This window comes from Nerophis ophidion, linkage group LG09 (genome assembly GCF_033978795.1).
Source record: "Nerophis ophidion isolate RoL-2023_Sa linkage group LG09, RoL_Noph_v1.0, whole genome shotgun sequence".
Lineage (NCBI taxonomy): Eukaryota > Metazoa > Chordata > Actinopteri > Syngnathiformes > Syngnathidae > Nerophis > Nerophis ophidion.
Window position 1 is genome coordinate 13339367 of NC_084619.1, and position 16536 is coordinate 13355902.

General features: G+C 38.9%; 1 protein-coding gene across 15 annotated transcripts in view; it reads right to left on the bottom strand.

Annotated features, from left to right (window-relative positions):
- The window catches only part of dst (dystonin), a 299316-nt gene extending 287711 nt beyond the window's left edge, over positions 1-11605 (bottom strand). For 10 of the 15 annotated variants that reach the window (XM_061910348.1, XM_061910367.1, XM_061910363.1 and 7 more), the window contains exons 1-3: positions 11383-11604; positions 11253-11284; positions 5898-6089 (exon numbers count right to left, since the gene is read on the bottom strand). In XM_061910348.1, coding sequence (XP_061766332.1) covers positions 5898-6089; positions 11253-11284; positions 11383-11566 — 408 coding nt within the window. In that variant the 5' untranslated portion in view covers positions 11567-11604. Of the gene's footprint in view, positions 1-5897; positions 6090-11252; positions 11285-11382 lie in introns of all 15 variants that reach the window. The other 5 variants (XM_061910356.1, XM_061910355.1, XM_061910352.1 and 2 more) reach the window with 3 other exon arrangements.
- Positions 11606-16536: the final 4931 nt, after the last annotated feature.

Sequence of the window (16536 nt, forward strand, 5' to 3'; positions counted from 1 at the left end):
CCGGGATCTTCAGCTCTCACTGGATCGGTTCGGAGCCGAGTGTGAAGCGGCCGGAATGAGAATCAACACCTCCAAATCCGAGTCCATGGTTCTCTCCCGGAAAAGGGTGGAGTGCCATCTCCGGGTTGGGGAGGAGACCCTGCCCCAAGTGGAGGAGTTCAAGTACCTAGGAGTCTTGTTCACGAGTGGGGGAAGAGTGGATCGTGAGATCGACAGGCGGATCGGTGCGGCGTCTTCAGTAATGCGGACGTTGTACCGATCTGTTGTGGTGAAGAAGGAGCTGAGCCGGAAGGCAAAGCTCTCAATTTACCGGTCGATCTACGTTCCCATCCTCACCTATGGTCATGAGCTTTGGGTCATGACCGAAAGGATAAGATCACGGGTACAAGCAGCCGAAATTAGTTTCCTCCGCCGTGTGGCGGGGCTCTCCCTTAGAGATAGGGTGAGAAGCTCTGTCATCCGGGAGGAACTCAAAGTAAAGCCGCTGCTCCTCCACATCGAGAGGAGCCAGATGAGGTGGTTCGGGAATCTGGTCAGGATGCCACCCGAACGCCTCCCGAGGGAGGTGTTTAGGGCACGTCCAACCGGTAGGAGGCCACGGGGAAGACCCAGGACACGTTGGGAAGACTATGTCTCCCGGCTGGCCTGGGAACGCCTCGGGATCCCCCGGGAAGAGCTAGACGAAGTGGCTGGGGAGAGGGAAGTCTGGGCTTCCCTGCTTAGGCTGCTGCCCCCGAGACCCGACCTCGGATAAGCGGAAGAAGATGGATGGATGGATGGATGGAAACCACAAATCAAGCAGATATTCAAGTATTTGTTTACAAAAAAAAATGAATGTATGATAATATATTTGTTGCATCATTGAATAATATTTGGGTTTTAAAAATAAGCAATTGCATGCAGCACGTGTAATTTGTTTCTGTTGAAATGGAAATACCGAATATTTTCAGTGGGAAAAGATAAAGTACTTAATTGACGCATATTTTTTTCAGGCCACATAAAATGATGTGGCTGGTCTTTAGTTCTGTGTTTTAATCCATTCATGAATTCCCTCTGATCCATAAGGTAGAAGCTTGGATGACTTTCCTATGGAAAACCTAGAAGAACCCTGACCTAAACCCCATCAAACAGCTTTGGGATGAACTTGAACTCAGTGTAATTATTAGTATGCAGTATATTTCATTCAACTTTACCGATTACCAAAAGGCTCTCCTCAGTATATCGATTGTATACTGTATGTCTGCTTCTACCATTACTGCAGCATGACTAATGGGGAGTGGACTTTGCATCAGCGCCTGGGGGATCAATGAGATCATTTCTCACACCGTAACATAAGAGCCGCGTCATGTCCGTTGCACAAGCTGGAGACATTCCTAAGAAGAAGGGAATGTCTATGGGATACTTTTTACCTTGTGTGATATACAGTATCTCACACCTCTCGCCATATCAGCCAGACTTCTTCAGGGACAATGTTAATTAAATGAAACTTGGACAGCATATACATTAAAGGAATTAACGTACAGCTTGTACATTGTCAACGGTAGCCCAACTTGATTGTTATGCTTTAAGTTGAAAGCAAAATTTTGAGTTACAAGCATCCCTGTCACTAGTTGGCATGGCAAATGTCACTGTGAACCCCGTAAGGACAGTCCAAAACACCTGGTCTTATTCGTTAGCAGTAGCTTATCGCTGGAGATCAACATAACTTTGTTTTCCAACCATGGAAATGAAGAATCTGAGTGTGAAGGACAGTGATGAGAAGAAAAGGATGATATTCATTGAACTAAAGAAAAAAAAATTAAAAACATGACCGAGCAGCTCGCCAACTTAGCGAAGCAATTTGAACGTAACACTGCTAGTCTGCATTATTTTGAAGCAGAATGAGTCTGATACCAGCCAAAAATAGCGGACATTTATCCATGAAAATATGCCAAAGCTGCTGGTGGTGTGCTTGATGGAGAAACAGCGGTAAGGAGATACAATAGGAGTCCATTCTTCAAAGTAAATGCTGTACATCATTATTATATTACTTCATAAAACTACTGTTGCTAGTAGTATATTGTGTTATATTGTATGAAACTAATTTATTATCTAAAAGTTTGTTTATTTTCTCCAAAGGCGTGTCACATGTTAAAATTGTGCTGCTTTGGGGGGCATGCCCCCAAATTAAATTGAGTTTATTTAATTTCAACAGCAAACATTGATTTGACATACAGTACAAGTGTTTTGAGTTAAGAGCTTTGTCACAGCTCGTAAGTTAAGTTACTACTGTAATGATATACAAACCCCAAAACCGGTGAAGTTAGCACGTTTATGGAAACTGTGAACGTTGTGTCCTCCGTAACAAAGAGGAAAATAACCATTTGGTTTGTTGTAGGGGCAAAGTTCAAAAGCCAGTATCTGTGATGGTATGGAGGTGTATTAGTGCCCAAGGCATGGGTAACTTACACATCTATGAAGACAACATTATTGCTGAAATGTACATACAGGTTTTGGAGCAACATATGTTGCCATCCAAGCAACGTTATCATGGACGCCCCTGCTTATTTCTGCAAGACAATGCCAAGCCACGTGTTACAACAGTGTGGCTCCGTAGTAAAAGAGTGCCAGACTGGCCTGTCTGTAGTCCAGACCTGTCTCCCATTGAAAATGTGTGGCGCATTATGAAGCGTAAAATACTACAACAGAGACCTCGGACTGTTGAACAACTTGAGCTCTACATTAAGCACGAATGGGAAATAATTCCACCGGAAAAGCTTCAAAAATTGGTCTCCTCAGTTCCCCAACGTTAACTGAGTGTTTTTAAAAGGCAAGGCCATGCAACACAGTGGTAAAAATGGCTCTGTGCCAACGTGTTGCTGCCATAAAATATCAAGTTAATCTTTATTTGCAAAAAAAATTAAGTTTCTCAGTTCGAGCATTTTATATCTTGTCTTTGTAGTATATTCAATTGAATATGAGTTGAAAATGATTTGCAAATCATTGTATTCTGTATTTATTTACGTATTACACAAAGTGCCAACTTCACTGGTTTGGGGTTTTGTACAAACTGTACAGTAAGTAGTCTAAAGTATATCCAAGTTTTGTATCCATATTGATGTTCTTTGACTATAAATCTTATAACTTATCTCTAAAATGGTTATAGGTACACCTCTGCATAATACTGTATCCTTGTTACATTATAGAAAACATAAAGGAAAAATTTAAGAAATATAGACTAACTTAAACAAAGAACAACTTTAACATTTTCTACCATGAATTGATTAACGTGGACCCTGACTTAAACAAGTTGAAAAACTTATTAGGGTGTTATCATTTAGTGGTCAATTGTACGGAATATGTTATGTACTGAACTGTGCAATTTACTAATAAAAGTATCAATCAATCAATCAAAGTCTTCGTCTGTAACAAAAAATATTTAAAGTGCATCAATTTGCCTAATATTTTAAAAAAAATTCTTATTTAAACTATAAACATTTTCTGACCAAACCTAACGATATATACTCAAAAATAAAATAAAATAAACTAATAATAAAATTGATCAACAACACTCAGGAACACTTTAACCTTAAAAAAAAATATGAATAAAACAATTTGAGCTGATTTTTTTTCATCAAAATGAGGAAGTTAGGATATATTTTTAATGCACAGCTTTTCGAAGTAGGGTTTGAAGCATTAACCTGCATCATACTGATAAACACGCGCCACCCCCCATCCCCCGCCCACAATCAGGTAGGACCATGCCACTATTTTAGGGGAATTGGTATCCAGTAAGTCTAAAGCAGTGGTTCTTAACGTGGGTTCGATCGAACCCTAGGGGTTCGGTGAGTCGGGCTCAGGGGTTCGGCGGAGGTCATCGTGTAAATAAAGACTTCTCCCTATCGGCGTATTACGGATACGGCAACAGCAGGAGTAATTTTTTGTGAGTTTATGCACTGTGTTGCTTTTGTTCTTTGAACAAGGTGATGTTCATGCACGGTTCATTTTGTGCACCAGTAAAAAAACATAGTTACACTTTAGTATGGGGAACGTATTCACCATTAATTAGTTGCTTATTAACGTGCAAATTAGTAACATATTGGTTCTTAGCTAGTCATTATTAAGTACATATTAATCACACATGGCCTTATTATAACCCTAACTCTCTAACCCTGGCCCTAACCATCTAACCCAGGGGTGCCCACACTTTTTCTGCAGGCGAGCTACTTTTCAATTGACCAACTCGAGGGGATCTACCTCATTTATATATATCATTTATATTTATTTATTTATGAAAGAGACATTTTTGTAAACAAGTTAAATGTGTTTAATGATAATACAAGCATGTGTAACACATATAGATGTCTTTCTTTCACGAAGACAGGAATATAAGTTGGTGTATTACCTGATTCTGATGACTTGCATTGATTGGAATCAGACAGTAATGATGATAACGCCCACATTTTCAAATGGAGGAGAAAAAAAGTTGTCCTTTCTGTACAATACCACATGAAAGTGGTTGGTTTTTGGCATCTAATTCATCCAGCTTCCATACACTTTACAAGAAAAACATTGGCGGCAAATTCCGTAGCTTGCTTGATTGACATTCACGGCACCTGAGGGTCTTGTGAGATGACGCTGGCTGCTGCCAGTTCATTATTATGAAAAAATGACAGAGAGGAAGTCGAGAAACACTTTTTATTTCAACAGACTTTCACGCCGTCCCTTCCGTCAAAACTCTAAAGGCCGACTGCACATTTCCTATCTTCACAATAAAAGCCCTGCTTCATGCTGCCTGCGCTAACAAAATAAGAGTCTCGGAAAGCTGGCGTGCACATCACTTGTGCACGCCAGCTTTCTGAGGGATCGCTTGTGCACGCCAGTTTTCCGAGACTCTGTATTTAGTTAGCGCAGGCAGCATGAAGCAGGGCTTTTATTGTGAAGATAGGAAATGTGCAGTCGGCCTTTAGAGTTTTGACGGAAGGTACGGCGCGAGAGTCTGTTGAAATAAAAAGTGTTTCTCGCCTTCCTCTCGGTCATTTTTAATAATAATGATCTTGCAGCAGCCAGCGTCATCTCACAAGACCCTCCGGTACCGTGAATGTCATTTAAGTGACGTCTTGGTGAAGATTGATGACCACTAATTTTTAGGTCTATTTTTTTTTAAAAGCCTGGCTGGAGATCGACTGACACACCCTCCACGGTCGACTGGTAGCTCGCGATCGACGTAATGGGCACCCCTGCTCTAACCCTAACCCTAATCAAATAACTCTAAATTAAGTGTTTGTTACTTAGAATTAGGGCTGCAACAACTAATTGCTTAAAATCGATTATAAAAATAGTTGGCGATTGATTTAGTCATCGATTCATTGGATCTATGCTATGCACATGCGGAGAGGCTACTTTTTTTTTATTTATCTAAAAAAATATAAATATATATTTTTTTAAATAAACCTTTATTTATAAACTGCAACATTTACAAACAGCTGAGAAACAATAATCAAAGTAAGTATAGTGCCAGTATGCTGTTTTTCAATAAAATGCTGGAAAGGATAGAAATGTAGTTTGTCTCTTTTATCCGATTGTTATTTGATTAATGGAAGTAACAATAGACAGATTAATCGATTATCAAATTACTTGTTAGTTGCAGCCCTAAAATAAGTTCCCCATACTAAAGTGTTGCCAAAAACATATATCGTATTTTTCGGACTATAAGTCGCTCCGGAGTATAAGTCGCACTCACGGCCAAACTATGAAACAAACCTCGACTTATAGTCCGGAAAATACGGTAACTCTGTGTTGAATTCGAAAAAAACATTTAAATTGTAAAGAAGGGTTCGGTGAATGCGCATATGAAACTGGTGGGGTTCGGTACCTCCAACAAGGTTAAGAACCATTGGTCTAAAGGGAGTACCTACAGGTTTGCGTGTTGGAGTGACTTGCACAGACTGGTAAAACTCCGGCAGGACCCGCTTCTTCACTTTGCGCTTCCTTAGAGTCGATGAGGACTCGGGCTCACTCCTGGGGACCTCAACCAGGTTGGACTTTTCCTCTGTCACCCGAGCATGCTGTGTGCTCCTCTTGGCGTGACGTGGACTGTGTCTGAAGCCCTTTGAAACACAAGCAAACAGTCACGATCACACCTGGGTTACTTTTAGGGGTGTCGCAATGCAACTTTTTCATTTCCGATATGATACCGATATATTAGAGCCTTGAATATGGGCTGACACTGATATAGAGCCGATACCATATCACCACGTACACAAACTTTTATTATTTTGTTGCAGTGGAATGTTAGAAAAGATTTGATCGAGTTAAATTACTCAAACACATAAAAAGGGAAGGTATGAAAACTCTAACTTATTTATTATTCACTGTTTGGAATGGACAAAGTGTGTGTTTAAGTCGAAGTGGAGTGGTAATGTCTATGTGTTTCATCATAAAACTGCATTGAAATAAATTGCTGTGTGTTTAAGTGTGTTAGAACAGTTTGCAAGCAGCTATTTAAGAGATATGAAGGAATTTAGGCTCATTTTTAATAGCTCACATGAAGGAACATGATGCAGAACCAAGGCCATGTTGTGAGTTGTCCAGTGAAAGGTTGTACAATATTTTCAAGTTAAAATCCTCATGTACTGCTCCAATGTCTCAGAAAAACAAGCATTTTGCAGATACTGGTGTTGTAAGGGCAGCACAGCTCTGGTTAATGTTTGTGCCTCACAGCGAGGAGGTCCTGGGTTCGATTCCCGAGCTAGGGATTTTTCTGTCTGGCGTTTTTATGTTCGACCCGTGACTCCAAGGGATTTCTCCAGGTACTGCGGCTTCCTCTCACCTCAAAAAACATGCACCTGGGTATAGGCTGGTTGGCGACACTAAAATTGGTCCCAATTTTTTGGGGGGAGTAATTTTATTGTTTTTGTTTAAACAGGTTAACAATTAATCAAATTTTAGTAATTTACGGTACACAAAAACAGTTATCAACTGTAAAATTAACGACTTCAACATCAATATACCGTAATGTACTATTTTTCCTGATTGTATTTATTATAGTGAATTCCTGCCTACCACAGCTGCCAGTATTTTACCATAAATTGTGCCATTTTTATTTTTTACAGTTTATAGTAAATGTCATGGTCCAGTTATTATCAAGTGAATGAATAATCACCACTGCACATCAACTTTGGTAAAACTGAACTTGACAGTCTATTTTAATTGTTTGTGTGATTTGGATAAATAATGGAGATACAGGCTTTTTACTGGACAGTGTCAAAAGTAATATTTTATTGATGTGTGATTTTTTTTTTTTTTAATTAAATATGGCTTCCTTCCTTCACATGCAGCCATGGAGATTGGTTGATTTGCAACACTAAATTGGCCCTAATGTGGTAATGTGAGTGTGAATGTTGTCTGTCTGTCTGTGTTGGCCCCAAATGCAGAGGTGGGTAGTAACACGCTATATTTACTCGGTTACATCCAATTTAGTAACTTTTGGGATAAATTGTACTTCTAAGAGTAGTTTTTATGCAACATACTTTTACTTTTACTTGAGTATATTTATAGAGAAGAAACGCTACTTTTACTCCGCTCCATTTATCTACATTCAGCTCGCTACTCGCTACTTTTTTTTTTATCGATCTGTTAATGCACGCTGTTTGTTTTGGTTTTTCAGACAGACCTTCAAAGTAGGATCTACGAATGCCTGCGTTTCACCAATCAAATGCAGTCACGGGTGACGTTGGACCAATCAAACAGAGCAGGGCGGTCACATGACCGTCAAACGTGGAACCCGACTTAAACTAGTTGAAAAACTTATTGGGGTGTTAACATTTAGTGGTCAATTGTACGGAATATGTACTGTACTGTGCAATCTACTAATAAAAGATTCAATCAATCAATCAAAAGTGTAAAGGAAAAAAGACACTTTTTAGTTCAACCGTACTTCCCGTCAAAAGCCTAAAGACTGATCGCACAGTTCCTGTCTTCACAATAAAAGCGCCGCTCCATCGTGCCTGAGCTAACAAAATAACAGTCTACAAAAGCCAGCGCAAACAAGCTAGCAAGCTACGGAGTTTGCCGCCAATGTATTTATTGTAAAGTTAAAAAAAACGAATATGGAAGCTGGACAAATAAGATGCCAAAAACCAACGACTTTCATGTGGTATTAGACAGAAAAGAGAAACTTTTTTTCTCCTCCATTTGAAAATGTGGACATTATCAGCACTACTGTCTGATTCCAATCAATGCAAGTCATCAGAATCAGGTAATACACCAACTTATATTCTTGTCTTCATGAAAGATAGGAATCTATATGTTAAACATGCATGTATATTCATTAAAACACCTTTAACATGTCAACAAAAATGGCAAAATAAATAAATATAAATTGTATACTGTATATATAAATGCGTTTATATATATATATATAAGTGTGTGTGTGTGTATGTATATGATATGTATATATGAGGTAGATCACCTCGACTTGGTCATTTATTAAGTAGTTGAAAAACTTATTGGGGTGTTACCATTTAGTGGTCAATTGTATGGAATATGTACTGTACTGTGCAATCTACTACTACAAGTTTCAACCAATCAATCAATCAATCAATGCCTACTGAGCCTATGGTGCTGTTAAGTTATTGTAGCTCAATGTACCTTATTTTTTATTTTATTTTAATGTACTATTATTTAATATATATTATTATTTTAGTTGCCTAAGAGATATTCCTGGCTATGAATTTGCTCATTGCTATTTTTATGTTTTTGTGCATTATTTGTTGCCGTAATCATTAAACAAACAGGTTACTCATCAGTTACTCAGTACTTGAGTGTTTTTTTCACAACATACTTTTTACTTTTACTCAAGTTAATATTTGGGTGACTACTCCTTACTTTTACTTGAGTAATACATCTCTAATGTAACGGTACTCTTACTTGAATACAATTTCAGGCTACTCTACCCACCTCTGCCCAAATGCCGCTGGGATAGGCTCCAGTCCCACTGAGAGGGACGAAGAGGTATAAGGATGGATGACTTAGCTTCACAATTGTAAACAATGTTGTGCTTCTTTCCTAGTATTAAAACCAAAGATTCATTATTAAAAAAAAACCTTTTTTGTGAAGTAAACTAAATATGTGAAAGACCTACTGAAACCCACTACTACCGACCACGCAGTCTGATAGTTTATATATCAATGATGAAATATTAACATTGCAACACATGCCAATACGGCCTTTTTAGTTTACTAAATTGCAATTTTAAATTTCCCGCGAAGTCTCGTGTTGAAAACGTTGCCGTATGATGACGCTTGCGTTTGACATCACCGGTTGTAGCGGACATTATTTTCCAGCCAGATCCAAGCCATAGGTAGTCTGCTTTAATCGAATTATTACACAGTACTCTGGACATCTGTGTTGCTGAATCTTTTGCAATTTTTTCAATTAATAAAGGAGAAGTCAAAGTAGAAAGATGCCTTTAGCCACAAAAACACAGCCAGTGTTTCCTTGTTTAAAATTCCCAAAGATGAAGCCTTACTGTGGATCAGAGCGGTCAAGCGAACATGGATCTCGACTACATGTCAACCGGCAGTTTTCGGTGAGAAAATTGTGGTAATAAGTCGCCTCTTACCGGAGACATTAGTGGAGCTTCCGTCCTGCTGCAGCTGCCGTGACTTCCCTCAGAGACTCTGACGTCAACACACCTGTGGCCACACCCCTCCGACTTTCAGGTACTATTTAATCTCACTAAAACACTAGCAACACAATAGGCAGATAAGGGCTTTTCCAGAATTATCCTAGTAAATGTGTCTAATAACATCTGAATCGCTCCCACTGCAATCGCCTTTTTTTTTCTAATCCATCCATACATTTTCTACCGCTTATTCCCTTTTTGGGTTGCGGGGGGTGCTGGCGCTTATCTCAGCTACAATCAGGCGGAAGGGGGGTACACCCTGGACAAGTCGCCACCTCATCGCAGGGCCAACACAGATAGACATACAACATTCCGTTTCCATGGTTTCTCATTGATTTCACCTGCTACTCACGGTCCCGCACACCTGTTACTGTTAATCAGCTTCCCTATATAAACCTGTCCCCTTTTGTTGTTCAGTCTGGGACCCAAGTTTGCTTTTCCTTCAACAGTACGTCTGCGATTTAGTTGGCTTTCAAGCAACTATTTTCGACTGCTCTTCGCTACATGTTTATTCACGCTGCGCACTTTTATTCTCACGGGCTTACATGCTAAGCATTTGTTTTATTCCAGCTCTCATAGTCATTCACTCTAAATTTCCTCATCCACGAATCTTTCATCTTTGCTCAAATTAATGGGGAAATTGTCGCTTTCTCGGTCCGAACAGCTAAAGCTGCTGGCCATGATTGGAAACAATGTGAGGATGTGCTCTGTTTTTTTTTAAGTATGTATAACTGTTTGTTTGTTGACCGAAGAACAATAAAACTTGAAGGATGTGAGGGGCCCTGCGATGAGGTGGCGACTTGTCCAGGGTGTACCCCGCCTTCTGCCCGATTGTAGCTGAGATAGGCGCCGGCGCCTCCCGCGACCCCGAAAGGGAATAAGCGGTAGAAAATGGATGGATGGATGGATGGAAGGATGTGAGGAGCCCTACAACCAGTGACGTCACGCGCACATCGTCTGCTACTTCCGGTAAAGGCAAGGCTTTTTTATTAGCGACCAAAAGTTGCGAACTTTATCGTCGATGTTCTCTACTAAATCCTTTCAGCAAAAATATGGCAATATCGCAAAGTGATCAAGTATGACACATAGAATGGACCTGTTATCCCCGTTTAAATAAGAACATCTAATTTCAGTAGGCCTTTAACTTTTTTAGTAGTGTCAACTTTTATTTTGAAATCAAAGCCCATAAACCGGAAATGGTAAACCAACTGCGGTCTTGAAGGATCATAACATAAAGCAATCTGCTTTTAAACAAAGAATGTGTCATTTAGGACACCAAAACAAATCTAATTTGTGCATTTTGGGGATACAACGCGGTTGCAAGCGTTCAACCTCCTTGTAGTGAAACTGCCAAATCACCCTCCTTTATTGATCGCAAATGCGCATGCGCACTTGGTGATCCATAAATAGTAATGCAGTCTTTCGATAAAGTAAAAAAATGATTCGCGCTTTAAGTGTGGCGCATGTAAAAACTAAGACGGACAAGGTTCGCGCTGACTATTATTGTTCAGATAACAGATAATGCCGTTCGTGACAAACGATGCTGATGACGTAACGAACTTATAATGACAAAAGTTCATCCTACCTCTGAACGAAAATGATGCGTTCGAAGACCCACTGGGAAAAAAGGGAAAATACAAGACAGGTTAGAAATGAACACATATGTCGTCGTATTGCTTTCATCTAACATGATGCGCATGATCGCGATTACTCACCGCGGCTCTTGGCGCGTCCTGACAGCACCGATTTGATGGGATGCTTCCCGCCGGCAAGGTTGCGATGCCAGTTGCAGACAAACACAATCGTGGCAACAGTCCCCAGCAAGAGCAGGAGCAACAGCAGCACGCACTGGATGCTGAGCGGCCTGAGGAGGACCAGAAACACGGCAGCGATCATCATCGAGCGGAGACGAGGCTGCAGCTTGAGCCGCTAAAGACGCGCACCTCCTCCTCCTCCTCTTCCTCCTCCTCTTCCAGTGTGCTCCTCCAAGCAAAGAAGAAGAGAGGAGACACACGGAGGCTCTCCGATCACGCTTTGGAGCACATCTAAAGATGCTCAAGCCAGGCTGCTGATACCGTTTTGTTGTGCATGAGTCAGCAGCAAGTTTATTTATTTATTTCCAACATGCAGGGAGAGAGTCAGCACATTCACGCCGAGCCCTTGCTTGCAGGAATAATCTACTGCAAAGCTGGCCAAACAGGATAAAGCATGAGTATGGGTCTCTTTATATAACCTTATGCTTTTTTTTTTTTTTTGTCTACATCAGGGGTCACCAACCTTTTTGAAACCAAGAGCTACTTCTTGGGTACTGATTAATGCGAAGGGCTACCAGTTTGATACACACTTAAATAAATTGCCAAATATAGCCAATTTGCTTAATTTAGCTTTAACTAAAATATATATATCCATCCATCCATCATCTTCCGCTTATCCGAGGTCGGGTCGCGGGGGTAGCAGCCTAAGCAGGGAAGCCCAGACTTCCCTCTCCCCAGCCACTTCGTCTAGCTCTTCCCGGGGGACCCCGAGGCGTTCCCAGGCCAGCCAGAAGACATAGTCTTCCCAATGTGTCCTGGGTCTTCCCCGTGGCCTCCTACCGGTTGGACGTGCCCTAAACACCTCCCTAGGGAGGCGTTCGGGTGGAATCCTGACCAGATGCCCGAGCCACCTCATCTGGCTCCTCTCCATGTGGAGGAGCAGCGGCTCTACTTTGAGTTCCTCCCGGATGGCAGAGCTTCTCACCCTATCGCTATATATATATATATATATATATATATATATATATATATATATATATATATATATATATATGTATATATATATATATATATATATATATATATATATATATATATACATATATATATATATATATATATATATATATATAATTATGTCTTGATTGGATTATCCAGAGAATAGTGCTCGATACCGTGGTAGAGCGCAATATGTAGGTGTGGGAAAAAATCACAAGACTACTTCATCTCTGAGATGAAGTAGTCTTGTGATTTTTTCCCACACCTACATATATATAATTATATATATATACACACACACACACATACACACATATACACATACATATATATATATATATGTATATATATATATATATATATATATATATATATATATATATATATATATATATATATATATATATACATGGGTATTTCTATCTGTCATTCCGTCGTACATTTTTTTCCTTTTACGGAAGGTTTTTTGTAGAGAATAAATGATGAAAAAAACACTTAATTCAACGGTTTAAAAGAGAAGAAAAAATGAAAAAAATGCAAATTTAATTTTGAAACATAATTTATCTTCAATTTCGACTCTTTAAAATTCAAAATTCACCCGAAAAAAAGAGAGAAAAACTAGCTAATTCGAATCTTTCTGAAAAAATTAAAACAATAATTTATGTAACATCATTAGTGATTTTTCCTGATTAAGATTAATTGTAGAATTTTGATGACATGTTTTAAATAGGTTAAAATCCCATCTGCACTTTGTTAGAATATATAACAAATTGGACCAAGCTATATTTCTAACAAAGACGAATCATTATTTCTTCTAGATTTTCCAGAACAAAAATTGTAAAATAAATTCAAAAGACCTTGAAATGAGATTTTAATTTGATTCTACAGATTTTCTAGATTTGCCAGAATATTTTTGGGGAATTTTAATCATAATATGTTTGAAGAAATATTTTACAAATATTCTTCGTCGAAAAAACAGAAGCTAAAATGAAGAATTAAATCAAAAAGTATTTATTATTCTTTACAATAAATAAATAAATTTACTTGAACATTGATTTAAATTGTCAGGAAAGAAGAGGAAATAACTTAAAAGGTAAAAAGGTATATGTGTTTAAAAATCCTAAAACCATTTTTAAGGTTGTATTTTTTCTCTAAAATTGTCTTTCTGAAAGTTATAAGAAGCAACGTAAAAAAATAAATGAATTTATTTAAACAAGTGAAGACCAAGTTTTTAAAATATTTTCTTGTAATTTCAAATTCTATTTGAGTTTCGTCTCTCTTAGAATTAAAAATGCCGAGCACAGCGAGACCAGCTTGCTAGTAAATAAATACAATTTTAAAAATACAGGCAGCTCACTGGTAAATGCTGCTATTTGAGCTATTTTTAGAACAGGCCAGCGGACTACTCATCTGGTCCTTACGGGCTACCTGGTGCCCGTGGGCACCGAGTTGGTGACCCCTGGTCTACATGCATGGGATTTTACCAGGATTTTGTTGTGAATGAAAGGGTGGTTATATAATTTTGGACACCTGACATTTGATTGAAAAACATTGTCATTGCAGGCTGTCATACACTATATTGCCAAAAGTAGCTGGCCACCTGCCTTGACTCACATATGAACTTGAAGTACAATCCTATTCCTAAACCTTTAGGGTTCAATATGATGTCAGTCCACTTTTTGCAGCTATTACAGCTTCAACTTTTCTGGGAAGGCTGTCCACAAGGTTGCAGATTGTATTTATAGGAATTTTCCACCATTCTTCCAGAAGCGCATTGGTGAGGTCACACACTGATGTTGGTCGAGAAAGCCTGGCTCTCAGTCTCCGTTCTAATTCATCCCAAAGGTGTTCTATCAGGTTCAGGTCAGGACTCTGTGCAGGCCAGTCAAAGTCATCCACAGCGACCTCTTTGCACTATGCGCTTCAGCATCTGCTGACCCCTCTCTGTCAGTTTACGTGGCCTACCACTTTGTGGCTGAGTTGCTGTTGTTCCCAAACTCTTCAATTTTCTTGTAATAAAACCGACAGTTGACTTTGGAATATTTAGGAGTGAGGAAATATCACGACTGTATTTTTTGCACAGGTGGCATCCTATGACAGTTCCATGCTGGAAATCACTGAGCTCCTGAGAGTGGCCCATTCTTTCAAAAATGTTAGTAGAAACAGTTTCATTGCCTAAATGCTTGATTTTATACACCTGTGGCCGAGCCAAGTGATTAGGACACCTGATTCTGATCATTTGGATGGGTGACCAAATACTTTTGCCAATATAGTGTATATGATAGTGTGACTAATGTAGAAAATGACATCTGAGGGGGAAACTGAGACTCTTAAAAGTATAGTGGGACCCCAACTTAAGAGTGTTTGAGATAAGAGCTTTCTCTCAGCTATTTGGGGTACAAGGCCCCATTAAATTAGTTAGCATAGCAAATTCTTGCTGGCATTCACTTACGGCTTATCTTTAATCAATCAATCAAAGTTGATTTAAATAGCTCATAATTACAAGTGCTTCGTAGGGCTGCATGCACAAACTACAACAACATCCCCTGATCTGAACCCACATCCAGGCAAGGAAAAACTCCAAAGTTCCAACATGGGAACAAGAAGAAACCTTGGATGCCAAGTGCATGGATACAGGCTTTAAATTATTAATGATAATGTGACAGTTCAGACCGTCATGTAACTTTGTTTTCCAACTGTGGGAAAGAAGAAAGTTAAGTGCGAAAGACTATGCTCGGAAGAAGAAGCTGAATAATAATTAAATAACCAGACCAAGTACGATGCCGATTTAGCGTAGCGATTCAAGAGTTTTACTGCTAGTTTGCACCAAACTGAAGTAGAATGAGACGAACGCTAGCGAAGGATGATAAAATAATAGCTAAACAGCAAACATGCATGAAACTACGGAAAAGCTGCTGATGGTGTGTTTGACTGAGACACAGGTGGAAGGAGATAGCTTTGCATTATTGCTACATTACTTCATAAAACTATACTAGTTGTTAGTATATATTCTATTGTATTTTTTTTTTTTTTTACAATATTTGTTTCTTTTTGATTTTCTTTTAAGACTACAATTGGTTTTTGGAGATTATGTTTTGTGACTGTAGAGAAGATGTTTTTTTGTGTTTGTAATCAATTGGTAAAAACTATTCTGTATAAGTAAAATATAACGTATACTATGATACATGGCTGTGAACTTTGCTCAAATACTATTGGGCAGCTCCAGTCTGAGGGGATGGTGCCGGATATAAAGTATTTATTCAATACCAACTATTCCAAAGTGTTAACTAAAGTAATTTACGGTGAATAGGAAAAAACTACTGCTACGTTTTTCTGTGTGCCAGAACTGATGAAGTCCGCTCCGGTGAGACATGAAACTTCTCCTAAGACAATCTGAGCAGTACAGATTCAATTCCATTATGGGAAAACTATGACCTAGATCAGGGGCCAGAAACCCACGGTTCTCAAGCCGCATGCGGCTTTTTAGCAGTGCCCTCGTGGCTCCCTGGAAATTTTTCAAAAATGGAAAAAGAAGGGGAGAAAAATATATTTTTTGTTCTAATAATGTTAATAATGACAAACATAACACAAAACTTCCTCATCGTTAGAGAGCCCACTGTTTAATATGTTTGTGTTTATGCTTCACTAATGAGAGTATTTGGCTAGCGCTGTTTTGTCCTACTAATTTTGGCAGTCCTTGAACTCACCATAGTTAGTTTACAACAGGGGCGCCCACACTTTTTCTGCAGGCGAGCTACTTTTCAATTGACCAACTCGAGAGGATCTACCTCATTTATATATATATAATTTATATTTATTTATTTATGAAAGAGACATTTTTGTAAACAAGTTAAATGTGTTTAATGATAATACAAGCATGTGTAACACATATAGATGTCTTTCTTTCACAAAGACAAGAATATAAGTTGGTGTATTACCTGATTCTGATGACTTGCATTGATTGGAATCAGACAGTAATGATGATAACGCCCACATTTTCAAATGGAGGAGAAAAAAAGTTGTCCTTTCTGTACAATACCACATGAAAGTGGTTGGTTTTTGGCATCTAATTCATCCAGCTTCCATACACTTTACAAGAAAAACATTGGCGGCAAA